This window comes from Nelumbo nucifera, chromosome 6 (genome assembly GCF_055504915.1).
Source record: "Nelumbo nucifera cultivar China Antique chromosome 6, China Antique-T2T, whole genome shotgun sequence".
NCBI classification, from domain to species: domain Eukaryota; kingdom Viridiplantae; phylum Streptophyta; class Magnoliopsida; order Proteales; family Nelumbonaceae; genus Nelumbo; species Nelumbo nucifera.
In genome coordinates this window covers 58,326,557-58,346,811 of record NC_142654.1, presented here as the reverse complement: position 1 = coordinate 58,346,811, position 20,255 = coordinate 58,326,557, and the positions used below count along the sequence as shown (strand labels likewise).

General features: G+C 41.8%; 1 protein-coding gene across 7 annotated transcripts in view; it reads left to right on the top strand.

Annotated features, from left to right (window-relative positions):
- LOC104601948 (serine/threonine protein phosphatase 2A 55 kDa regulatory subunit B beta isoform-like) overlaps window positions 1–20,255 on the top strand; it is a 98,558-nt gene that overhangs the window by 62,268 nt on the left and 16,035 nt on the right. For 5 of the 7 annotated variants that reach the window (XM_010265464.3, XM_010265465.3, XM_088889521.1 and 2 more), the window contains one exon: window positions 14,177–14,326. In XM_010265464.3, coding sequence (XP_010263766.1) covers window positions 14,177–14,326 — 150 coding nt within the window. The remainder of the gene's footprint in view (window positions 1–14,176; window positions 14,327–20,255) is intronic. The other 2 variants (XM_010265466.3, XM_010265468.3) reach the window with 1 other exon arrangement.

The following is a 20,255-nucleotide window of genomic DNA, read 5'->3' as shown; positions in this document are numbered from 1 at the left end:
GAAGGAGAAGCCACTGGCATGATTTTGCTAATCTCTTTTCTCATCAACTCCTGTTCAGTTAAATAATTGATCACAAAAATACCCCTACTATCCAAGAAAATACAGAAATACATAAAATTTCATAAAATTCCAATTTTGCCTCTTTTGCTCCTGTATCACTACCCCAATGGGCCTTTATATAGATAATGGAATTAGAGAATTTACAGAGTGGCCCTTGTAGGGCAACAAATAAAATATTTATAAAGGCCTTTGCAGGGCTGAAGAGAAAATAATAAAATACGAGATACAATACAATATGAACTACAGTAATATGGTACATCGGTGAGTTTATTCACATTTTGCTCATGTTAATAAATGCATTTTTTTCTAGTGATATCTCATCAGTATCACTATCAAGTGTACTTTTTCTATTAATAAACTTCCTTTTTTATTGACTACTAAAAAAATAAATCATCCATTTCTTGTAGTTTGAGTAAAAGTCATATTTTGCCTTTTTCTACTCATGATGCACATTATTGTGTTCCTTTCTAAGTTGATTTACAGTAATGTTTAGTTGTCACTCATGACTTCACGGTTGGGCTACAAATATTTTGTGATTTTTGTTGATGATTGTACTTGCTATACTTGGATATACTTCATTACATAGAAATTAGAAGCTTTTCTATGTTTAAACTTTTTCTTGCTTTGCTGAAGAACCAATTTGACACAACTGTGGGAATATTCCATTTAGATTTAGGGGGGCAATACATTGATGGAGACTTCCAATTTTTTTTCTAAGGGAACAAAGTATACATTCACAAAAGTCTTGCCCTGGCACTCTACAACAGAATGGGGTTGCAGAACGCAAAAACTGGTGAGAACCTTGTTGTAGGATTCCCATGGTCCTACTTCCTTTTGGGTGGAGGTAGCTTGTACAGTTGTTCATCATATTAATTTGATTCCTTAGTTCTTGGTAATACTTCTCCATTCCAAACATTGTTTCATTAGCCACCAGACTTCTCTTCATATTTTTGGGTGTATGTGCTTTGTCCACCTCCTCCCCATGAACAGACTAAGCTCATCCTTAGTCTATCATGTGTGCCTTTATGGGATATAACTCCGACCACAAAGGATTTATTTGTTATGATCCTCAAGATTGTCGAATCAAGATTTCTAGAAATGTAGTGATTCTTGAAAATATCTCCTTTTTTAGTCATATTGCAAAGTGTCCTACTCCTTTTTCGGTTCTGTGCTCCTTTGATACTACAAGTTCTTTGTGTTGGATTGAAGTCTTTGTATGTATGAGTATTCGGCTGATAAGAGTTCTTATTAGCCTATACTTAAGTTTAAGTTGTCCTGTACTGGGCCTTTGTTAATGGGCCTAATCCTGTTTAATGTTTTAAGTTGTCTGGGTGTCCCATCACTAATCAGGGGCATTCTAGTAACTTCCCGTATCATTGTACTACACCATAATATAAATAATAGTACTGTCGACTGAGTAGAGAGTTGGACATTCCTGCATCTCTTCTTCTTCTTCTTCTCTTTTCTGCTACTTCGGCTACAGTAATTTAGCTTTCATGGTATCAGAGCATTAGCTTCTTCCTGGTTTCAGCCGGCACACACTCTCTTCTCTTGTTGTCTTTTCATCTTCTCTCTCCCTTTTCTGGGTTGCTGTAGAGAAGACCTAGGGGTGTAAGAGTAAAGCAAGTTCGAACCTAGGGTTTCTCTTGGTTGTGGGACTCAAGGGAAGTAAGACCTAGAAGTAGATGTCCTACTAGGTTATTTCCAGCAAATAGTAGCTATTTGGCTACTAAGAGAGGTCTGTGTAGGACAGACCTAGTTGAGGACTGATTTCAGCAGTCCTAGCACTAGCCGAAAGGGGCTTAGCTACTTCTACAGTTACAGCTTCGGTGCTCCAGCAAGACTCGCACAGACTTAGCTTCTTCTACAGAGCCCACTGTTCACTTGCTACTGTTGCGGCCTCGAACTGTTCACTCACTACTGTACCCGAACTGTTGCAGTTTTTGGTTCAGCCCAAGTGAAGTCTATCTAGTGTTCTACCAGCACTGTGAACACTTCTACCATCATAGCAATGTGGCAAACAGCTCCAAGTTCAGGGTGGTTATCAGTCCGAAACCCCTCACCACTGCTGTGAGATTACCTAGGGAGCTGCCAGCTCCAGATTGTTCAGCACTGTGAACCCTAGTTGAGGACTGATGTCAGCAGTCCTAGTATTGGCCGCAAGGAAGGGCACTCTCTTTACAGTTGCAGTACTCAAAGTTCAAGTGGAGTCTGCATAGCACAATAGTTGAGAACCCTTAGCTTCAGGTCGGTTACCAGCCCAGAACTCCTTGCTTGCTGTTGTAACTGAACTGTTTCAGAACTGTGACAGTCTCGGCAAGTCTGAAACTGTGTCGAGTGCTGTCAGAACCTGCTGTGGTCATTTCAGCTAATCAGATCTGCTCCAGAACTGGTTCAGAACCTTCAGAACTGCTTCGGCTAGTCTCAATCAGTGTCACCTACACAGTGGCTGCAGTCAAGATGTCTTCAATACCCAGAGATGTTTCTTCTAGAGATAACAGGCCTGCGGCAAGTGGGAATTTTGTTACCAGCAACAATGATGACAACTCACAAAATACACCAACAGTGTCTTCTTCTCCTATGGGACAGGTTGTTGATTCCTCTGGAACTGGTACATTGGGCTTCTCTGCTAGTGAGGTTGAGATCCTTAGTAGGGCATTAGCCCGTCTAAGAAATAATTCTTTTGCTTCTACATCTCTTGCTAGATCAGGTACAGCCTCTGCCTTCAGTGCCACTGGCTCTATTGACTCTACTTCTTGGGTTATTGATTCCGGTGCTACTGACCATATGACACATATGTCTTCCCTATTCTCTTCATATCATTTGTTGTCTGGTCTGGATAAGATGAGAATTGCTGACGGGTCTTTCTCCACTATCTCTGGAAAGGGAATTGTTGACCTAAGCAAGGACCTCTCTCTTAAATCAGTTTTACATGTTCCCAGTCTTACCTCAAATCTCTTGTCTGTTTCAAAACTTACCAAAAATTTGAACTATAGTATAACCTTTTTTCCTACTCATTGTGTCTTCCAGGACAGATTGACAAGGAGAACGATTGGGTGCGGTCATGAGTATGGAGGCCTCTACTACCTTGATGCAGACATCGGCTCAGCCTTACAAGCATCTGCTGCTAGTAATCCGGAAAGTGTGGAGTCAATAGCTAAGCTGCATCTTTGGCATGCTAGGCTAGGTCATGTGTCTTTCTCCTCATTAGAAATGTTGTTTCCCGAATTGTTTAAGGGCATTCCAAGTCAGAGTCTAACTTGTGAAGTATGTCAAATGTCAAAACAATGTAGAACTGTGTATCCAATTTCCAGCAATGAAATTTGTGCTCCTTTTGATTTGGTTCATTCTGATGTCTGGGGCCCTTCACCCATTGTTTCCTTTGATGGCTTCCGGTACTTTATCAGTTTTATTGACCACTACTCTCGTTGTACATGGATCTACCTATTAAAAGGACGGGATGAAGTACCACGGATAACCATGGCATTTTGCAAGATAATTGAAACACAGTTTAATAAGAAGATTAAGCAATTCAGGTCAGACAATGCTGCTGAATACTTTGAAAAATCCTTGAACTTATTCCTGGAAGATGCTGGCATACTACATCAGTCATCCTGTGCTTATACTCCTCAGCAGAATGGAGTTGCTGAGCGCAAGAATAGACATCTATTGGAGACAGCTCGAGCCTTACTATTCCAACACAAAGTCCCCAAGCAATACTAGTCTCAAGCTGTACTTTTTGCATCATATCTGATAAACCGGATGCCATCTAAGGTGTTGGGTATGAAAACCCCTTTCTCTGTTTTGTGCCCCACTCTTCCAGACTTTCCCCTTCCTCCTCGGGTCTTTGGCTGTATATGTTTCATACATGTGAAGGATCCAAAGAAGACTAAGCTAGATCCTAAGGCTACAAAGGGAATATTCTTGGGGTACTCTCCTACACAAAAGGGTTACAAGTGTTATGACCCTGTCTCCAAGAGAAAGTATGTCACCAGAGATGTGGTGTTCTTTGAGTCTCAACCCTATTTTCAGTCTTCTCAGAATCCTCTTCAGGGGGAGACTAGTGGGATGGAAGAGGATTCTCATTCTCCCTCCTTTTTTGTTCCCCTATCTACCTCGGGTCTTCCATCCTCTCCTCCTACTCCTTGTTGTGACATTCCGGGTCAACCCAGTGAGGCTCCCACTGTGCCGGTTACCTCTCCTGATGCTGCAGATGTTCTTGAAGGCTCCAGTAGGCAACAAAAAGAGATACTTACATACAACAGAAGGAAAAGGGGTCCTCAACCTCATGATAGCAACCAGTTGGACTCGGATCAATCTGTCTCTACAATCCAAGGTAATTTCAACTCTCATACTTCTGATTTGGATCTTCCTATTGCTCTCCGTAAGCCTATCCGCTCTTGCACCACCCGGCACCCCATTGCTGATTTTGTTTCTTACTCACATTTATCTCCTGCCTATCACTCCTTTGTGTCTGCTCTTTCCTCTGTGCGTGTTCCTTCTAGGTACTTAGAGGCTGTGTCTGATCCAAGGTGGAAAGAAGCTATGAATGAAGAGATGAAAGCCCTAATGAAAGCAAGAACTTGGGAATTAGTGGATCTGCCAGAGGGGAAGACCACTGTTGGGTGCAAGTGGGTGTTTACTGTAAAGCACAGGGAGGACGGGTCCAATGAAAGGTACAAGGCCAGACTTGTGGCAAAGGGGTTTACTCAGAAAGAAGGGATTGACTACAAAGAAACCTTTGCCCCGGTAGCAAAGCTCAACACAATTCGGGTTCTATTGTCACTAGCAGCAAATTTTTCATGGGAACTTCATCAGCTGGATGTGAAGAATGCCTTCTTAAATGGTGACCTTCATGAAGAGGTATTTATGGAACCTCCACCAGGCTATGACTTTAGTAGAAAGGTGTGCAAATTGAGGAAAGCATTATATGGGTTGAAGCAATCTCCCCGTGCATGGTTTGAGAGGCTCTGTGGGGCCATGAAGAAAGTGGGGTACACTCAGAGTGATGCAGACCATACCTTGTTCATAAGGAGACAGGATAGCAAACTTACTGCACTCATTGTTTATGTGGATGATATGGTAATTACCGGGAATGACTTGGAAGAGATAAAAAGACTGAAGGAGTTTCTAGCTTCTGAATTTGAGATCAAAGACTTGGGTCATTTGAGATATTTTCTTGGGATTGAAGTTGCCAGGTCAAGAGAGGGAATCTACATATGTCAGCGGAAGTATGTTCTTGACCTCCTAGAGGAAACAGGCATGATGGGGTGTAGGCCAGCAGATACTCCAATGGAACAGAACCATGGCCTGCAGGAATCAGTAGGAGAGGACTACTATGATAAAGAGAGATACCAAAAATTGGTAGGGAAGCTGATATACTTATCCCTCACTCGGCCAGATATTGCTTATGCTGTGCATGTTGTCAGTCAATTTATGCACTCTCCAAAGATTCCTCATATGAAAGCAGTTGAAAGGATTCTCAAGTACTTGAAGACTTGCCCAGGGAAGGGAATTCTCTTCAGGAAAAACAATAGAGTTGAAATTGAAGCCTACACTGATGCAGATTGGGCTGGGTCTGTTGGAGACAGGAAGTCAACCTCGGGTTACTGTACATTTGTGGGAGGAAACCTGGTCACATGGCGCAGTAAGAAGCAGAATGTAGTGGCTAGATCAAGTGCAGAAGCAGAGTATCGAGCTATGGCCCACGGGGTTGCTGAACTCTTATGGCTCAGAACTCTTCTTAATGAACTTGGCATTAAGGCTGAAGGTCCTCTCAGGCTGTATTGTGACAATAAAGCTGCCATCAACATTGCCAACAATCCCGTGCAGCATGACAGGACAAAACATATTGAGATTGATCGGCACTTTGTTAGAGAAAGAATTGTCTCGGGTGAACTCTGTGTGCCTTATACTCCATCTGAGATGCAAATTGCGGATGTACTGACTAAAGGGCTGGTAGCAGCAAAGTTTAGGGACATGCTTGGCAAGCTAAACATGATTGATATCCATGCTTAGCTTGAGGGGGAGTGTTGGATTGAAGTCTTTGTATGTATGAGTATTCGGCTGATAAGAGTTCTTATTAGCCTATACTTAAGTTTAAGTTGTCCTGTACTGGGCCTTTGTTAATGGGCCTAATCCTGTTTAATGTTTTAAGTTGTCTGGGTGTCCCATCACTAATCAGGGGCATTCTAGTAACTTCCTGTATCATTGTACTACACCATAATATAAATAATAGTACTGTCGACTGAGTAGAGAGTTGGACATTCCTGCATCTCCTCTTCTTCTTCTTCTCTTTTCTGCTACTTCGGCTACAGTAATTTAGCTTTCACTTTGGACTGCTCATCAGGTCTTGCTCCATCTCTTATTCAGTATGCAAGAAGGTGGACAACTGGTCAAGAACCTATTGCCCTAGCTCCAACACTATCAGTTCAAGGTAACTCCTCCAATGATGACACTGCAAGTTCTCTTCCTACTTGTTATTCTGATGCCTTACCCTCTTCTCCTCCACCTTTATGTCTCTCTACTTGCATTTCTAAGCCTCCTAACCGCTATGGTTTCTCTCCACCCTATATCTCCTTTTCCGCTATTTTGTCATCTACAGAGATTCCTAAGATTTACTGGCAGGCTGTCTATTCTGCATTGGAAAGAAGCTTTGAACACTGAAATTCAGGCCCTCCTAGAAATGTTACATGGGATTTGGTTCCTGCTCCTGATGCCTCTATCATTAGCAGTAGATGGATCTACTATGTGAAATTGAATTCTAGTGGTAGCCTTGATAGGTACAAGGCTCGTTTGGTGGTATAAGGATATAAACAGGAGTATGGCATTGATTATGAGGAGAAATTTGCTCCTGTTGCCAAGTTGTCCATAGTTCGCATTGTGCTTGCCATCTCTATTGTCAAACAATGGGACATTTATCAAATGGATGTTAAGAGTGTTTTTCTACATGGATATTTGAAGGAGATAGTATTTATGAAACCCCCTCTAGGATATCGTGATGATCCTACCATGGTCTATCATCTAAAGAGATCTCCATATGGACTCAAACAAATTCCTAGAGCTTGGTTTGAGAGATTTCCTTCTGTTATTACAGATGTCAGTTTTAAGAGTCCTTATTAGAGATCTTAAGGGTCTTACACATGTGAAGGGTATTTCTCTTTTGCTTTTATATGTGGATGGCATCCTTTGGATGCCATCTAAACAGATCTCTATACTCAGCCATAGGGTATTACTCTTTTGCTTTTATATGTGGATGGCATCCTTATTATTGGAGATCTTAAGGGTATTACTCATGTGAAGGGTCTTCTTAGTAAGACCTTCAAGATGAAGGATCTTGGTCTTTTTACCTATTTTTTGGGCTTTGAGGTAACTTGGTCTTCTCAGGGCTATTTTGTCAACCAATAGAAGTGCGCTATAGATTAAGTCACATTGGCTCATTTGACAAATGAAAAGCAAGTTGACACCCCTCTTGAAATCAATCTGAAGCTCTCTAAAGATGATGGTGAACCTCTTACAGATGCTACATTATATCAGCAGCTTGTGGGTAGTCTTATTTATCTTACCATGACTCTGTCCCTTCCTATGTTGTCCAAGTGGTTAGCCCATCTCCTTGACAACCACATATATCCGTTATCCTTGGGATTATTAGATACATTTGTGGTACTTTGTCTGAATGCATGTTTTCCTCATCATCATCTTCCTTGGACTTATTTGCTTATACCGATGTTGACTGGGTAGGGTGCCTAGGCACTCAAAGGTCTACAACAGGATGGTATGTTTTCTTGGGTGATCCTCTTGTTTCTGTTTGAAATGGTAGAAATCTGATCTGCTTCATTCCATTGCCAATCGGCATATTTATACAGTAAGCTGCTGCAATAAATAGAAAAAAACTTTCTGAATCAATCCCTATAATTAAGGGAATCAATCCTTATAATTAAGGGACTAACCTTTTTTAATCCCCATATTTAAGGGATTATATTTTTCCACAATCCTAGGAATACATATTCACATAATTCTATTTTTACACAATTACCAAATATAAATGCTAACTACCAAATATACATCTACACCAGTAATCCCACGTTTTCCAACACTCCCCCTCAAGTTGGTGAATAGAGATCCTCCATTCCCAGCTTGGCTATAATTCTTCTAAAGTCTGTACTATTGAGCCCTTTAGTAAGTACAACTGTTAGTTGTCCTTTTGTAGATACATAGGGAGTGCAAATCAACTTGTTGTCCAGTTTCTCTTTTATAAAGTGCCGGTCAATTTCGATGTGCTTCGTCCTGTCATGTTGAACAGGATTGTGAGCAATATTGATGGCTGACTTGTTGTCACAATATAGTTTCATAGGCTCTTCTCGTGGAATCTTCAGGTCTTCTAAAATTATGTTCAACCAGAGTAATTCACAAACTCCTTGTGCCATAGCCCTGAATTCTGCCTCTGCACTTGACCAAGCCACTACATTTTGCTTCTTACTCCTCCAAGTTACTAAGTTTCCTCCCAAGAAGGTATAGTAACCAAAAGTGGACCGTCTATCTACTGGAGATCCTACATAATCGGCTTCTGTATATGCTTCAAGAGCCAATCCCCCATTTCTTCTGAATAAAATTCCTTTCCCTGGATTGGCTTTCAAATAGTGCAGAATTCGATGAGCAATCTGCAGATGAATTTCTTTAGGATTATGCATAAACCGACTTATTACACTTACAGCGTATGCAATATCTGGTCGTGTATGTGCAAGATAAATGAGTTTTCCAACCAATCTTTGAAACTTCTCCTTGTCTACACTTGCATTCTCGCTGGCTTCTCCAAGTTTATGAGTGGGATCTATAGGCGTGGAAACTGGTTTTCATGCCATATTTCCTGTTTCTCTCAAAAGATCAACAACATACTTTTGTTGAGAGATAAAGATGCCTTGTTTAGAATGTGCAACTTCAATTCCGAGAAAATACTTTAGTCTCCCCAAGTCTTTTATCTCAAATTCTCTGGAAAGGCGGTTTTTCAATGCTTCCTTCTCCTTTTTATCATTCCCAGTAACGATTATATCGTCCACATAGACTAATAGTGCAGTAACTCCCCCTAAGGCTGTGTGTTTGATAAACAATGTGTGGTCACCTTGACTTTGCTTGTAACCTGTACTAAGCATCACCTTTGTAAACCTTCAAAACCATGCTCTTGGAGATTGTTTGAGGCCGTATAGTGCTTTCTTCAACCTACAAACTTTGTTCCCCTTAATGCCTTCTCCAAAACCCGGTGGAATGTCCATGTATATCTCCTCTTCTAGATCACCATGGAGAAATGCATTCTTTACATCAAACTGTTGCAAATCCCAATTATAGTTAGCAGCCAAAGACAGCAACACCCTTACTGTATTCATTTTATCTACTAGGGCAAAAGTTTCCTGATAATCTACCCCATAAGTCTTGTGTATATCCCCTTAGCTACCAGTCGTGCTTTGTACCTTTCTAACGACCCATCAGATTTGTACTTAATTGTGAACACCCATTTACAACCTACAATCTTCTTGTTTCTTGGTAGATCCACAACTTCCCATGTGTTGTTCTTTTCTAGTGCCTCCATTTCCACTCTCATGGCTTTTCTCCACTCCTTATTAGAAAGTGCCTTGGCTAGAGTATTAGGAATTGGAATGGTGTTATGGCTGGCTAGAAAAATTTTATGGGATTTAGAGAATCTTTGGAATGACACAGATTTGGCTAAAGGGTACAATGGGCGTTTGGTACATTCTCTGGTTCCTTTTCTTAGTGCAATAGGTAGGTCATACTCAGACTGTGAAGGTGCAGGTTCAGGTTCTGCATATCCCTCAGTTCCAGGATTAGGAGTTGAATCTCGGACTTGCACAAGTTGAGGATCTGGATTTCTTCTCCTAGAGTAAACCTGCATATATCTCACATCATCATGCACATCATTGGTGGGGTTAACAGTGTCTGAATTTAGTTCAATGGTCGGGTTGTTTGACTCTTGTTGAGACTCGGGAATGTGGGGCTCAGAGGATTGTGACTCAGAGGGATGTGATTCTTGACGGTTGGATGACTGTGAGGAGGGTAATACATCTAAGGAGAGTAGATCCGAGGCCTTATCTTCCATTAATGAGGGCCCCCCCTGAAGATAAGGTTGAGTGAAAAAGGATTGTCCCTCCTCAAATGTGACATCGATGGAGGTGTAGAATTTTTTGGTGGCTGGATGATAACATTTATAACCTTTCTGAGTTGGGGAATATCCCAAGAAGACACGCCTGATTGCTCGTTGATCCAATTTTCCCTTATTATGGACATGAACAAAGGCAGTGCAGCCAAAAATTCTTGATGTGAAATTATTTGAGGTTCGAATATCAGGGTAGAATTGAGAAAGGACTTGTATTGGGCTTCGGTTGTCAAGAACTTTAGATGGTAGTCTATTTATGGTGTATGCGGCAGTAAGGACAGATTCCCCCAATATTGTTTTGGCACCCAGTTTTGAAAGAGAAAGGCTCGGGTGGTTTGCAAAAGATGGCCATTTTTCCTCTCAGCTATCCCATTCTCTTGGGGAGTGTTAACACAGGAGGATTCATGCACAATGCCTTCTTTCTGAAAAAAAGGGGACAAATTCTGATTAAAATAATCTGTAGCATTATCAGATCGAAACCTTTTAATTCTCACACCAAACTGAGTTTTGACCATGTTATGAAAGTTGGGAAGAATGGTACCCACATCAGATTTAGACTTAAGAAGAAAGATCCATGTGGCCCTAGTGCAATCGTCAATAAAGGTGACAAACCATCTAGAACCAGTAATGTTGGGAATTTGAGAAGGGCCCCATATATCCGAATGAATCAAATAAAAAGGAGTTGAAGATCTTTTATTACTGATTGGGAAAGAAACCCTTTTGTGCTTAGCAAGTTCACAAACATCACAATGAAAGGTTTCAACATCAATCCCTTTAAGCAAGGAAGGAAGCATTGTTTTTAAAACAGGAAATGAAGGATGACCGAACCGAATGTGATGACGCCAAATTAAATCCTTATTGGAGGTAGATAAGGATGACTCGTGTGTGACATGCATAACAGTGTGAGATGGTTTGCTGGTTTCTTCAAGGTAGTAGAGTCCATCCCTTTCCTTAGCAAGTCCAATCTTCTTCCTCGAAACCTGGTCCTGAAATACACAGTAAGAAGGAAAGAACACAACATTGCAGTTCACATCCTGGGTGAGTTTATGTATAGAGATAAGGTTAGTGGATAACTTAGGAACATGAAGCACATTTTTAAGTAATAGGGATGGAGTAATTTGAATATTCCCAATCCCTGCCACTGTGGTGAAAGAACCATCAGCAACAAAAATTTTTCTATTACTAGGGTGTATAGGTGAGAAAATGTAGTAAAGAGGGTGTCATGTGGTTAGTAGCTCCAGAATCAAGAATCCATGGAAAAACACTAGCCGAGACATGTAATCTTAGAGATAAAGACTCACCTGAGAGAGCAAGAGAGGTAGAACCACTTCCTGGTTTCAAGGATTTCAGGAAACTCCTTAGCCTTTCAATTTCTTCATCATTAAATGGCCCCTAACTTGAGTGTTCTTGTTGCGGGATTGTGGAGACATTATGGGCCTGTTGAACTGCTTTTGAAACTCCTCGATTTCCCCATTCCTTGCTGGATGTGGGAGGTTTCCCATGAAGTTTCCAGCAGCGATCTTTTGTGTGTCTGGGCTTCTTGCAATAGGTGCACCAGAGGTTATCGTTAGAGTCACGGGTGGTTGTGTCACGAGCCAAGTTGTGATTGGTCTCACCCTTTAAACCACTATAATTTCCTCCCCTTGCCACCATGGCTGAGCCTTCGGGATCTTTAGGCTCAAGCATGATTCCACGGCGGCTTTCCTCAGCTCTGACAAGAGCTATGACTTCATTCAATGGAGGCACTTCTTCTTTGCCGAGAATTTGTATTCGGACCTGATCAAATTCAGCATTCAGTCCAACCAAAAAATCATACACCCTATCTCTTTCAATAAAATTCTTCAAGATCACAGCATCATCGGGGCACTTTGTCTCAAGGACCCGATAATGATCAAGCTCATGCCACAAATTTTGCAGCAGATTTGCATACTCTGTAACACTTCTGCTCCCTTGTTTGGCCGCCACTGTCTTCACTTTGACCTCATAGACACGAGCAGCATCATGGGCTTTGGAATAGGTTTGTCGGACAGCGTCCCAAATAGCCTTTGCAGAGGAAAGAAACATACAAGTATCGCTTATCTCGGGTGTCATTGAACTCCACAACCATGACATAATCATGGAGTCCTCTTCGTCCCAAGCATCAAAATTTGACTCACCCAGCTTTGGACCTGTCCCAAGAAGGTGACTAATTTTTCCTTTTCCCTTCAAATATGTACGCACTAGTTGTGACCACTTCAAATAGTTCTGGCCATTCAGTCTATATGTTGCCTGAATATTCTGCAAATCACCGGTGTGAGGATGAGAATTCGTTGCTCCTTCATTGGTTTGGACGGGAGCACTTGTTACAGTTACGTCGGACATTGTTAATGGAGGAAGAATAAGGCCAGCAGGAAAGAAGAATAAAGAAGGGAAGAACTGGCCAGAATAAAGGAGAATAAAGAAACACTTCTGGTTACAGATCAACACTGAAGACCAGAAAAACACGAAGAGAAAAAACTGGCAATGAAGGCCGAAAAAAATTCTCAAGGTTGGCAAACCTAGAGCTCTGATACCATGTTTGAAATGGTAGAAAACTGATCTGCTTCCTTCCATTGCCAATCGGCATATTTATACAGTAAGTTGCTGCAATAAATAGAAAAAAACTTTCTAAATCAATCCCTATAATTAAGGGACTAACCTTTTTTAATCCCCATATTTAAGGGATTATATTTTTCCACAATCCTAGGAATACATATTCACATAATTCTATTTTTACACAATTACCAAATATAAATGCTAACTACCAAATATACATCTACACCAGTAATCCCACGTTTTCCAACAGTTTCCTAGAAGTCCAAGAAGGAACCAGCAGTATCTAAATCCTCTATTGAAGCAGAGTATCACACCATGTCATCTGTTTGCAGTGAGATTGTAGGTTTAAAGCTCTTCTTCATGACTTATATATTTTGGTCTCTCATTCGGTTCATATCCAAGCTAATAATGTTTGGTGCAATCAAGATTGCCTCAAATCCTATGTTCCATGAATGCACAAAGCACATTGAGGTTGATTTCCATTTTATTTGAGATCAGATTCTTCCTCATATCTCTTCTGGGCTTCAATTTGCAGATATCTTCACCAAAGCTATGACTCATCCTCGACACAAATTTCTAGCTGATAGACTGATGCTTTTTTCTCAGCATCAGTTTGAGGGGGTTGTAAAGAGAAGGGCCGATCTCTTGTTTTTCTTATTTGGGAGTATCTTTTTAGTGTGTATACTATGTACCATATCACTGCATATATTTCTTATTAGTTCTTTTATTCTTTCTTGAACTAGAGAATGGCACAATGGTCCTTTCTCATTTTTGTATTTCATTAATATATAACATATATTGTTTGGGTGTGTGATACACAAGACACACCCCTCAAAACTTTTCTCCCTTCTCCTGTACGAACCCTAGTTATCAGATCTGTGGCTTTTATAGTTCTTATTATACAAAGGAACCATTGCTTGGTGCAATGATAAAATCTTGGGCTTTCAAGCAAGAGAACACATTGTGTGCAGAAAATAACAAAGGTTAGGTCTGTATCCAGTAGTCCCCACCCAAGACCATGGATAGCTGAAACCAACATCACATAATGGTCCTTGTGTCTGTATACACATATTCTGATTTATGTCTTCTCTTGTTCACCTACTTTTTAGGTATCCTTTCTCTAATCTCTGTGCTGCTTGTCATTCTCTCCATTTCAATGCTAATTCACATCAAACCCAAATCATAATTACCTATTTTTTTTGTGGTGAATCTTTTTATATTAATCGTTTGTTTGCCATTGGTGCTTTTTGGTGTCTATGATATCCTGGTTATCGTTTTTTCTCTTTTTCTCACCAGCATTTTTTTAGCATCTTTAGAGGGGGAAAAGAAGGCTAGTCTCACAAAAATTGTACTGTCTTTTGTGTAACTTTTGAATAGGTTCAAGAGAAGAAGGTGAAGAAGATATGCGACATGAATTTAGATCCTTCAGCATCAGTAGGAAATAGAAGACTTGTGGGACCAATTGGAGTAGGAACTGACTTTGTATTTCCCCCTGGAGGATTTCCTTCTCTACACTTACCTGTGGTAGTTGTATTCAACTCTGGTTTTCTGGTTCTGTTTATTCAAATTTTAATGTTGTCATATATTTTATTTTTCTGCTTCACACTCTCCTAAAGTTAACAAAAAAAAAAAAAACTATCATGACATGATTGATTCTTTACTGCTTTTTCTTAAAGTTGACTTGTAGAAGCATAATAAAATTATGAAACTATTAGAACACTATGAAAATGTTTGAAATCTATGATAAACGGTAAACCTTTATAAAAATATAGAATAGAAATTGATACATATTTGGAAGTTATTATTACAACCAAAACAACTATTTAAAACAAGAAACATAAAATATAGAAAATAATGTGCTTTTTTTTTGGATATTCAACAGAATAATGATATTTTGATGATAGTATGTTACAAAGAGGAAAAGAACAAAACATATTATGACCTTGGAGGCCATAATATGTTACATCTAACAAGCATATTATGTTTGGCAATACAGTTCAGCAAAGAAGGTCTTCAACAAATCCATTACTAGTTATGATGAACACCTGGGAGGCCATACTGATTACATGATCGAAGTATCTAATGAAATTATTAGTTATTGATAAGAAAGGGATTGATAAATCATGGATCTAATTCTGTCTTATTACTGGTACATTGATTGGGGTCTAGTGAATTGCCACATCTCAAGCTCAGAGGGCACAGTACTGTCCACTGTCTGGGTTCCACTATATATTACTGGGCTCAAAAATCGTGTTGAACCATGATTCCATTGTGAGTTACCATAGTGAATATTTTGTTTTAACTCATATAAAAGTCCCAAAATAATGCATCTATTATATGGTTAAAGTTCATCCAATTTGATGATTACTTATCTAGGAATTTCTTAGGGGGCAAGATCAACAATATGCCTTGATCCCTGAACAAGTGGCACTTCACAAGTTATATAGGTTAAAGTTTTATGCCACTGTGAGTTACCATATTGAATGTTTTATTTCAACTCATAGAAAGGTCCCAAAATGATGCATCCATTATATGGTTAAAGTTCATCCAATTTGATGATTACTTTGTAGGAATTTCTTAGGGGACAAAATCAACAATATGCCCTGATCCCTGAACAAATGACACTTCACAAGTTATATTGGCTATTTAACGTTATCTGTCTACTGTTGCCCCGGGTTCTAAGGCACTATATATAATGGTTACTGTTGACAGGTGTATTATATGTACTGTACACAGGTTTAGTGCCCGCAGGGGTATTTTTGTAATTTTGTAGACCTATTGTGTTGTACGGCCAGTATAGTATAAATACAATGCTTCACTCGACTGAAGCTGTTCTTTTGAGGCCTTAACTCAGTAGCCTCTTCTTCTTCTTCTTCTTCTTCCTTCCTCCTTTCTTCTTCTCCTTCTCCTGCTCAACATGGTATCAGAGCAGGACCGTCCAGGCCTGGAAAACAACCAGCTGAGGTCTCTCTCCACTGCTGCATAGAAGCTATAGTCCTGATGCTCAAAGACAAGGAAGAGGAAGCATTCTCTAGTGCTACAGTTAGTCTCCACTGCCGAGTAGGGTTCTGCTACAAGAAAGCTGACTGTTCAACTTCCTAGCGTAGAAAAGGGTTCTGCTACAAGTTTTTCTCTTCTTCCTTCATCCTTCAGCCTTAGGTGCTGGTAACTGGAGTTGCTCGGCTGAGAAGACTATAGAAAATCATCACAGATGTACAAAGGAAGGTTCTGATCTGAAGAGAAGTTTGAGTCCATGACTGTACTGCCTATTCACAGTTCGGGTGACCTAGGTACTGAACTGAATTTTTTTGTTTATGGTTCTCTTCTTGCACGACTGTTAATGTCCCAAAATCTAAGTAGGGACTGTCCCCCTTCCTCTGATTGTGTGTTTCTCTATTCAGCTCTCTAAGGGACTGTTGATGAACCCTAGACCCTAAGTGACTGTTTGGATGCCCTGGAAAGTGGATATCAGCCAATTAGGTGTGGTGAACCACCACTCGTATTGCTGTTCCTACTGAGTTTTTTTCAGCTGAGAAGCTGTATTAAAGTTGTAAAACTGTAGGTCATTCAGACTTGGTTACACTGCAAGTTGTTATGGGCCCGAGCGTAGGATCGCGTCACGAGTCGTTCCACGGTAGGAACCCCTGATCTTCCCTTGCCTTTGGCCTTGTGCCCAGGCCCTATTTTGACTATCTAGTGGGTGATTTGTCCAAGAGACCACCCGAACTCTCCTCACTCTTTTCTTGACTAGAAAACTGGTGAGATACCGCTCACCTCGGAAGCCCCTTCAAGGGTGGCTTAACCTCCTGAAACAGAAAATGGAGAGGAAGAAGAGAAGGGAAGGTAAGAAGAGAGGGATCAGTGAAAGAGAAAAAACAGGGGATATTCATTCATTCCTTCTTTAAAAGAGTAGGGCCTTATATATCTGGCCTACAGGTGTAATCATAGAGGGAATATCCTCTGATTGGCAGAATAACTAACTGATAACAAACTCTGGGAAATATCATGGAGGGAATATCTTCTGTCGACAGAATCACCCTCTCTGTGTGTAACTAATTCTGAGGCTTTGTTGCCTGTCCCTGAGGCTCTGTTGCCTGTCCTTTCTGCTTCCTTGAGTACTGCTGATGGGTAGTGGCCTGCTCCACTCCCTGTGTTGGGTTAGAGGAAGGTATTTGGGTCCCAACAATTCCTCCCTCCTTAGCATTGACCTTGCCCTCAAGGTCTAGGTTCAGGAACCTCTCATTCAGCTTGAGATAAGGTTCCCAAGTGGCGTCTTCTGGGGGCAGCCCGGCCCATTCTACCTTGGCTTCTGGTACAACCAGCCCACCTTGTCGGACCCATCGAAAATCCACAATTTTGATGGGCTCTGTGTAAATGTCCCCTTCTTCAGTGAATTGGGGTAAGCTAGATGAGGTAGGAGTATGATTTCCAACAGCCTTCTTGAGAAGAGAGATGTGAAACATTGGATGAAGTTTCGAGGTAGTAGGGAGGTCCAATCTGTAAGCAACAAGGCCCACTCTTTCCAGCACCTTGTAGGGCCCATAATACCTGGGAGCTAGCTTGTGCCAAGCCCGTCTTACCACTGAGACCTGGCGGTAAGGTTGGAGCTTAAGGTAGACAAAATCACCCACCTGAAACTCTAATGGGCTGTGGTGAGAGTCATAGCTGATCTTCATTCGTTGCTGGGCCTTTGTCAAATTAGCCTTGAGCAGTCTAAGAATCTCGTCTCTTTCCAGTAGGCGAGTCTCTACTTCTGCCACCTTGGACGACCCATATTCATAGGGTAATATGGGAGGGGGTTCTCTGCCATATAGGGCCTTGAAAGGTGTCATCTCTGCAGCTGACTGATAAGTTGAGTTGTACCAGTATTCTGCCCACGGAAGCCAGTGAGCCCATTGTCTAGGCTTCTCCCCTATGAAGCATCTAAGGTAGGCTTCTAAGCATTGATTAATGACTTCAGTCTGTCCATCAGTTTGCGGGTGATAGCTGGTGGATGGGTGTAGTTGGGTTCCTTGCAATCTGAAGTACTCCTTCCAAAATGAACTTAGGAAGGCAGGGTCACGGTCCAAGACAATGGATCTTGGTGTTCCATGCAGTTTCGCCACGTCCCGTATGAAAATGTCGGCCACCATCGCTGCAGTGTAAGGGTGAGGCAAAGCAGAGAAATGGCTATACTTGGTGAGGCGGTCAACCACTACCATGATGACCTCTTTTCTTGCAGAACGAGGGAGTCCTGTGATGAAATCCATGGAGAGGTCTTCCCACACTTGCTCTGGAATCTTGAGGGGTTGTAGAAGGCCCGCGGGTGACTGTGAGGAGTATTTCTACTGTTGGCAAGTTGGGCATTCTGATACATAGTGCAACACATCCTTGTGCATTCCTACCCAATGGTAGTGGCTGCTGAGTCTTTTTAGGGTCCATAGCACCATGAATGTCCTCCCAAAGCGGAATCATGAAACAACCTTAGCAGTTCAGTTTTGTGGGTGGAATTTGGAGCAACCACAAACCTACCCTTGAAGAAAAAATCAAGCCCCACAATTTGGTAACCCGGAACCTGAGAAGGGTCACTTTTTCACCTTTCCCTGATGTCTTGCAGCTGTGGATCAGATCTGGCTTCTTGCCGTATAGCTTCAAATAAGGGAAAACTGGGCTGAGAGCAGGTTAGTTGGGTCAGCTCTTCTACCCGTGATAAGGCATCAGCTACTTTGTTGGCAGGCCCAGGTTTATACTCGATGTGGTAGTCAAATCCCATTAGTTTACTAAGCTATTTTTGCTGCTCCGGGGTGTGCACCCTTTGTTCTGCTATGTACTTCAAACTTCTTTGGTCTGTCCTGATGATAAATTGGCGTCCCAATAGGTATGCACGCCATTTCTGTACTGCCATTACCACGGCCATCATTTCCTTGACATAGGTGGACCGATTTTGGTGGGCTGCTGAGAGAGCTTTGCTGAAATAAGCAATGGGTTGCCCCTTCTGCATTAGAACGGCCCCCACTCCGACACCCGATGCATCACACTCTATCTCAAAGGGTTGAGAGAAATCCGGAAGAGTGAGGACTGGAGGGCTAGAGACTGCTGTCTTTAAGTCTTCAAAGGCCCGTTGGGCATCATCAGCCCACCCAAACAAATCCTTCTTTAACAGGCGTGTTAGAGGGGCGGCCATAAGCCCATACCCCTTAATGAAGTGCCTATAATAACCGGTAAGCCCAAGAAAACCCCTGAGAGCCTTTACAGTGGTGGGCTTGGGCCAATTTTGGATGGCACCTATCTTTTCTGGGTCTGCCATGACCTGGCCTGCAACAACCACATGGCCTAAGTACCGAATCTGTCTTTGTCCAAAGGAGCACTTTGCCAATTTGGCATGCAACTGGTGCTCTCTCAGAATTGTGAGGGTAACTTTGAGATGTTTCATATGGGTGCCCCAATCCTTGCTGTAAACCAAGATGTCATCGAAAAAAACCAGAATAAATTGCCTTAAGAAAGGCCTGAAGATGTCATTCATGAGGGCCTGAAAGGTGGAGGGGGCATTGGTAAGACCAAACGGCATAACCAGAAACTCATAGTGGCCATCGTGGGTCCTAAAGGATGTCTTGTGGATATCAGCCTGGTGAACCCGGATCTGATGATACCCGGACCGCAGGTCCAGTTTGGAGAACACTTGTGCTTCCCCTAACTCGTCCAGCAGTTCGTCAATGAGAGGTATTGGGAACTTGTCCTTCACTGTAATCTGTTCAGGGCCCGGTAATCTACGCAAAACCGCCAACTACCATCTTTCTTCTTCACTAGGAGTACGGGGGATGAAAACGGGCTGGTGCTGGTCTGTATATGCCCCTTGTCCAGTAGCTCTTTTACTGCCTTCTCAATTTCCAGCTTTTGGAAATAAGGGTATCTATATGGCCTCACATTGGCTGGTTTGGATTCGGGTAAGAGGGGTATCTGATGGTCATGGGCCCGGGGTGGAGGTAACTGGTTCGGTTCCTTGAATGTCACCAAACTGATCGAGGATTGATCTTAGGCTCTGGTGTTGGGCTTCAGTAGGTTGGTCACAGTCCTGCTTGTTTAAAATCGGAACTGTGGGCCGAATGCCCAAATGCATAAACAAGGGCTGTCCAGTATCCTTGGAGGTCCGTATTATAGAGGCTAAGGTATCACCTCGGGGACTAGGGGGCCGCACCCCTTGCAAATGGCAGGTCTGTCCATTTTGGCAAAACTCCATTGTCATTCTGGCCCAATCACACAGTGCAGGACCTAGGCCACGTAACCAATGGATTCCCAAAATGATATCAGCCCCCAAGAATTCCAATGGGTGAAGATCTACCACGAAATTATGGCCCTGTATGAGGATCCTTTCCTTCTTACATACACCATCACATAACATCTGATTCCCATTAGCCACATGGATTGAAAAGAGAGGAGTGGGGTGTATAGTCATACCTAGTTGCTTTGCCAAACGGCA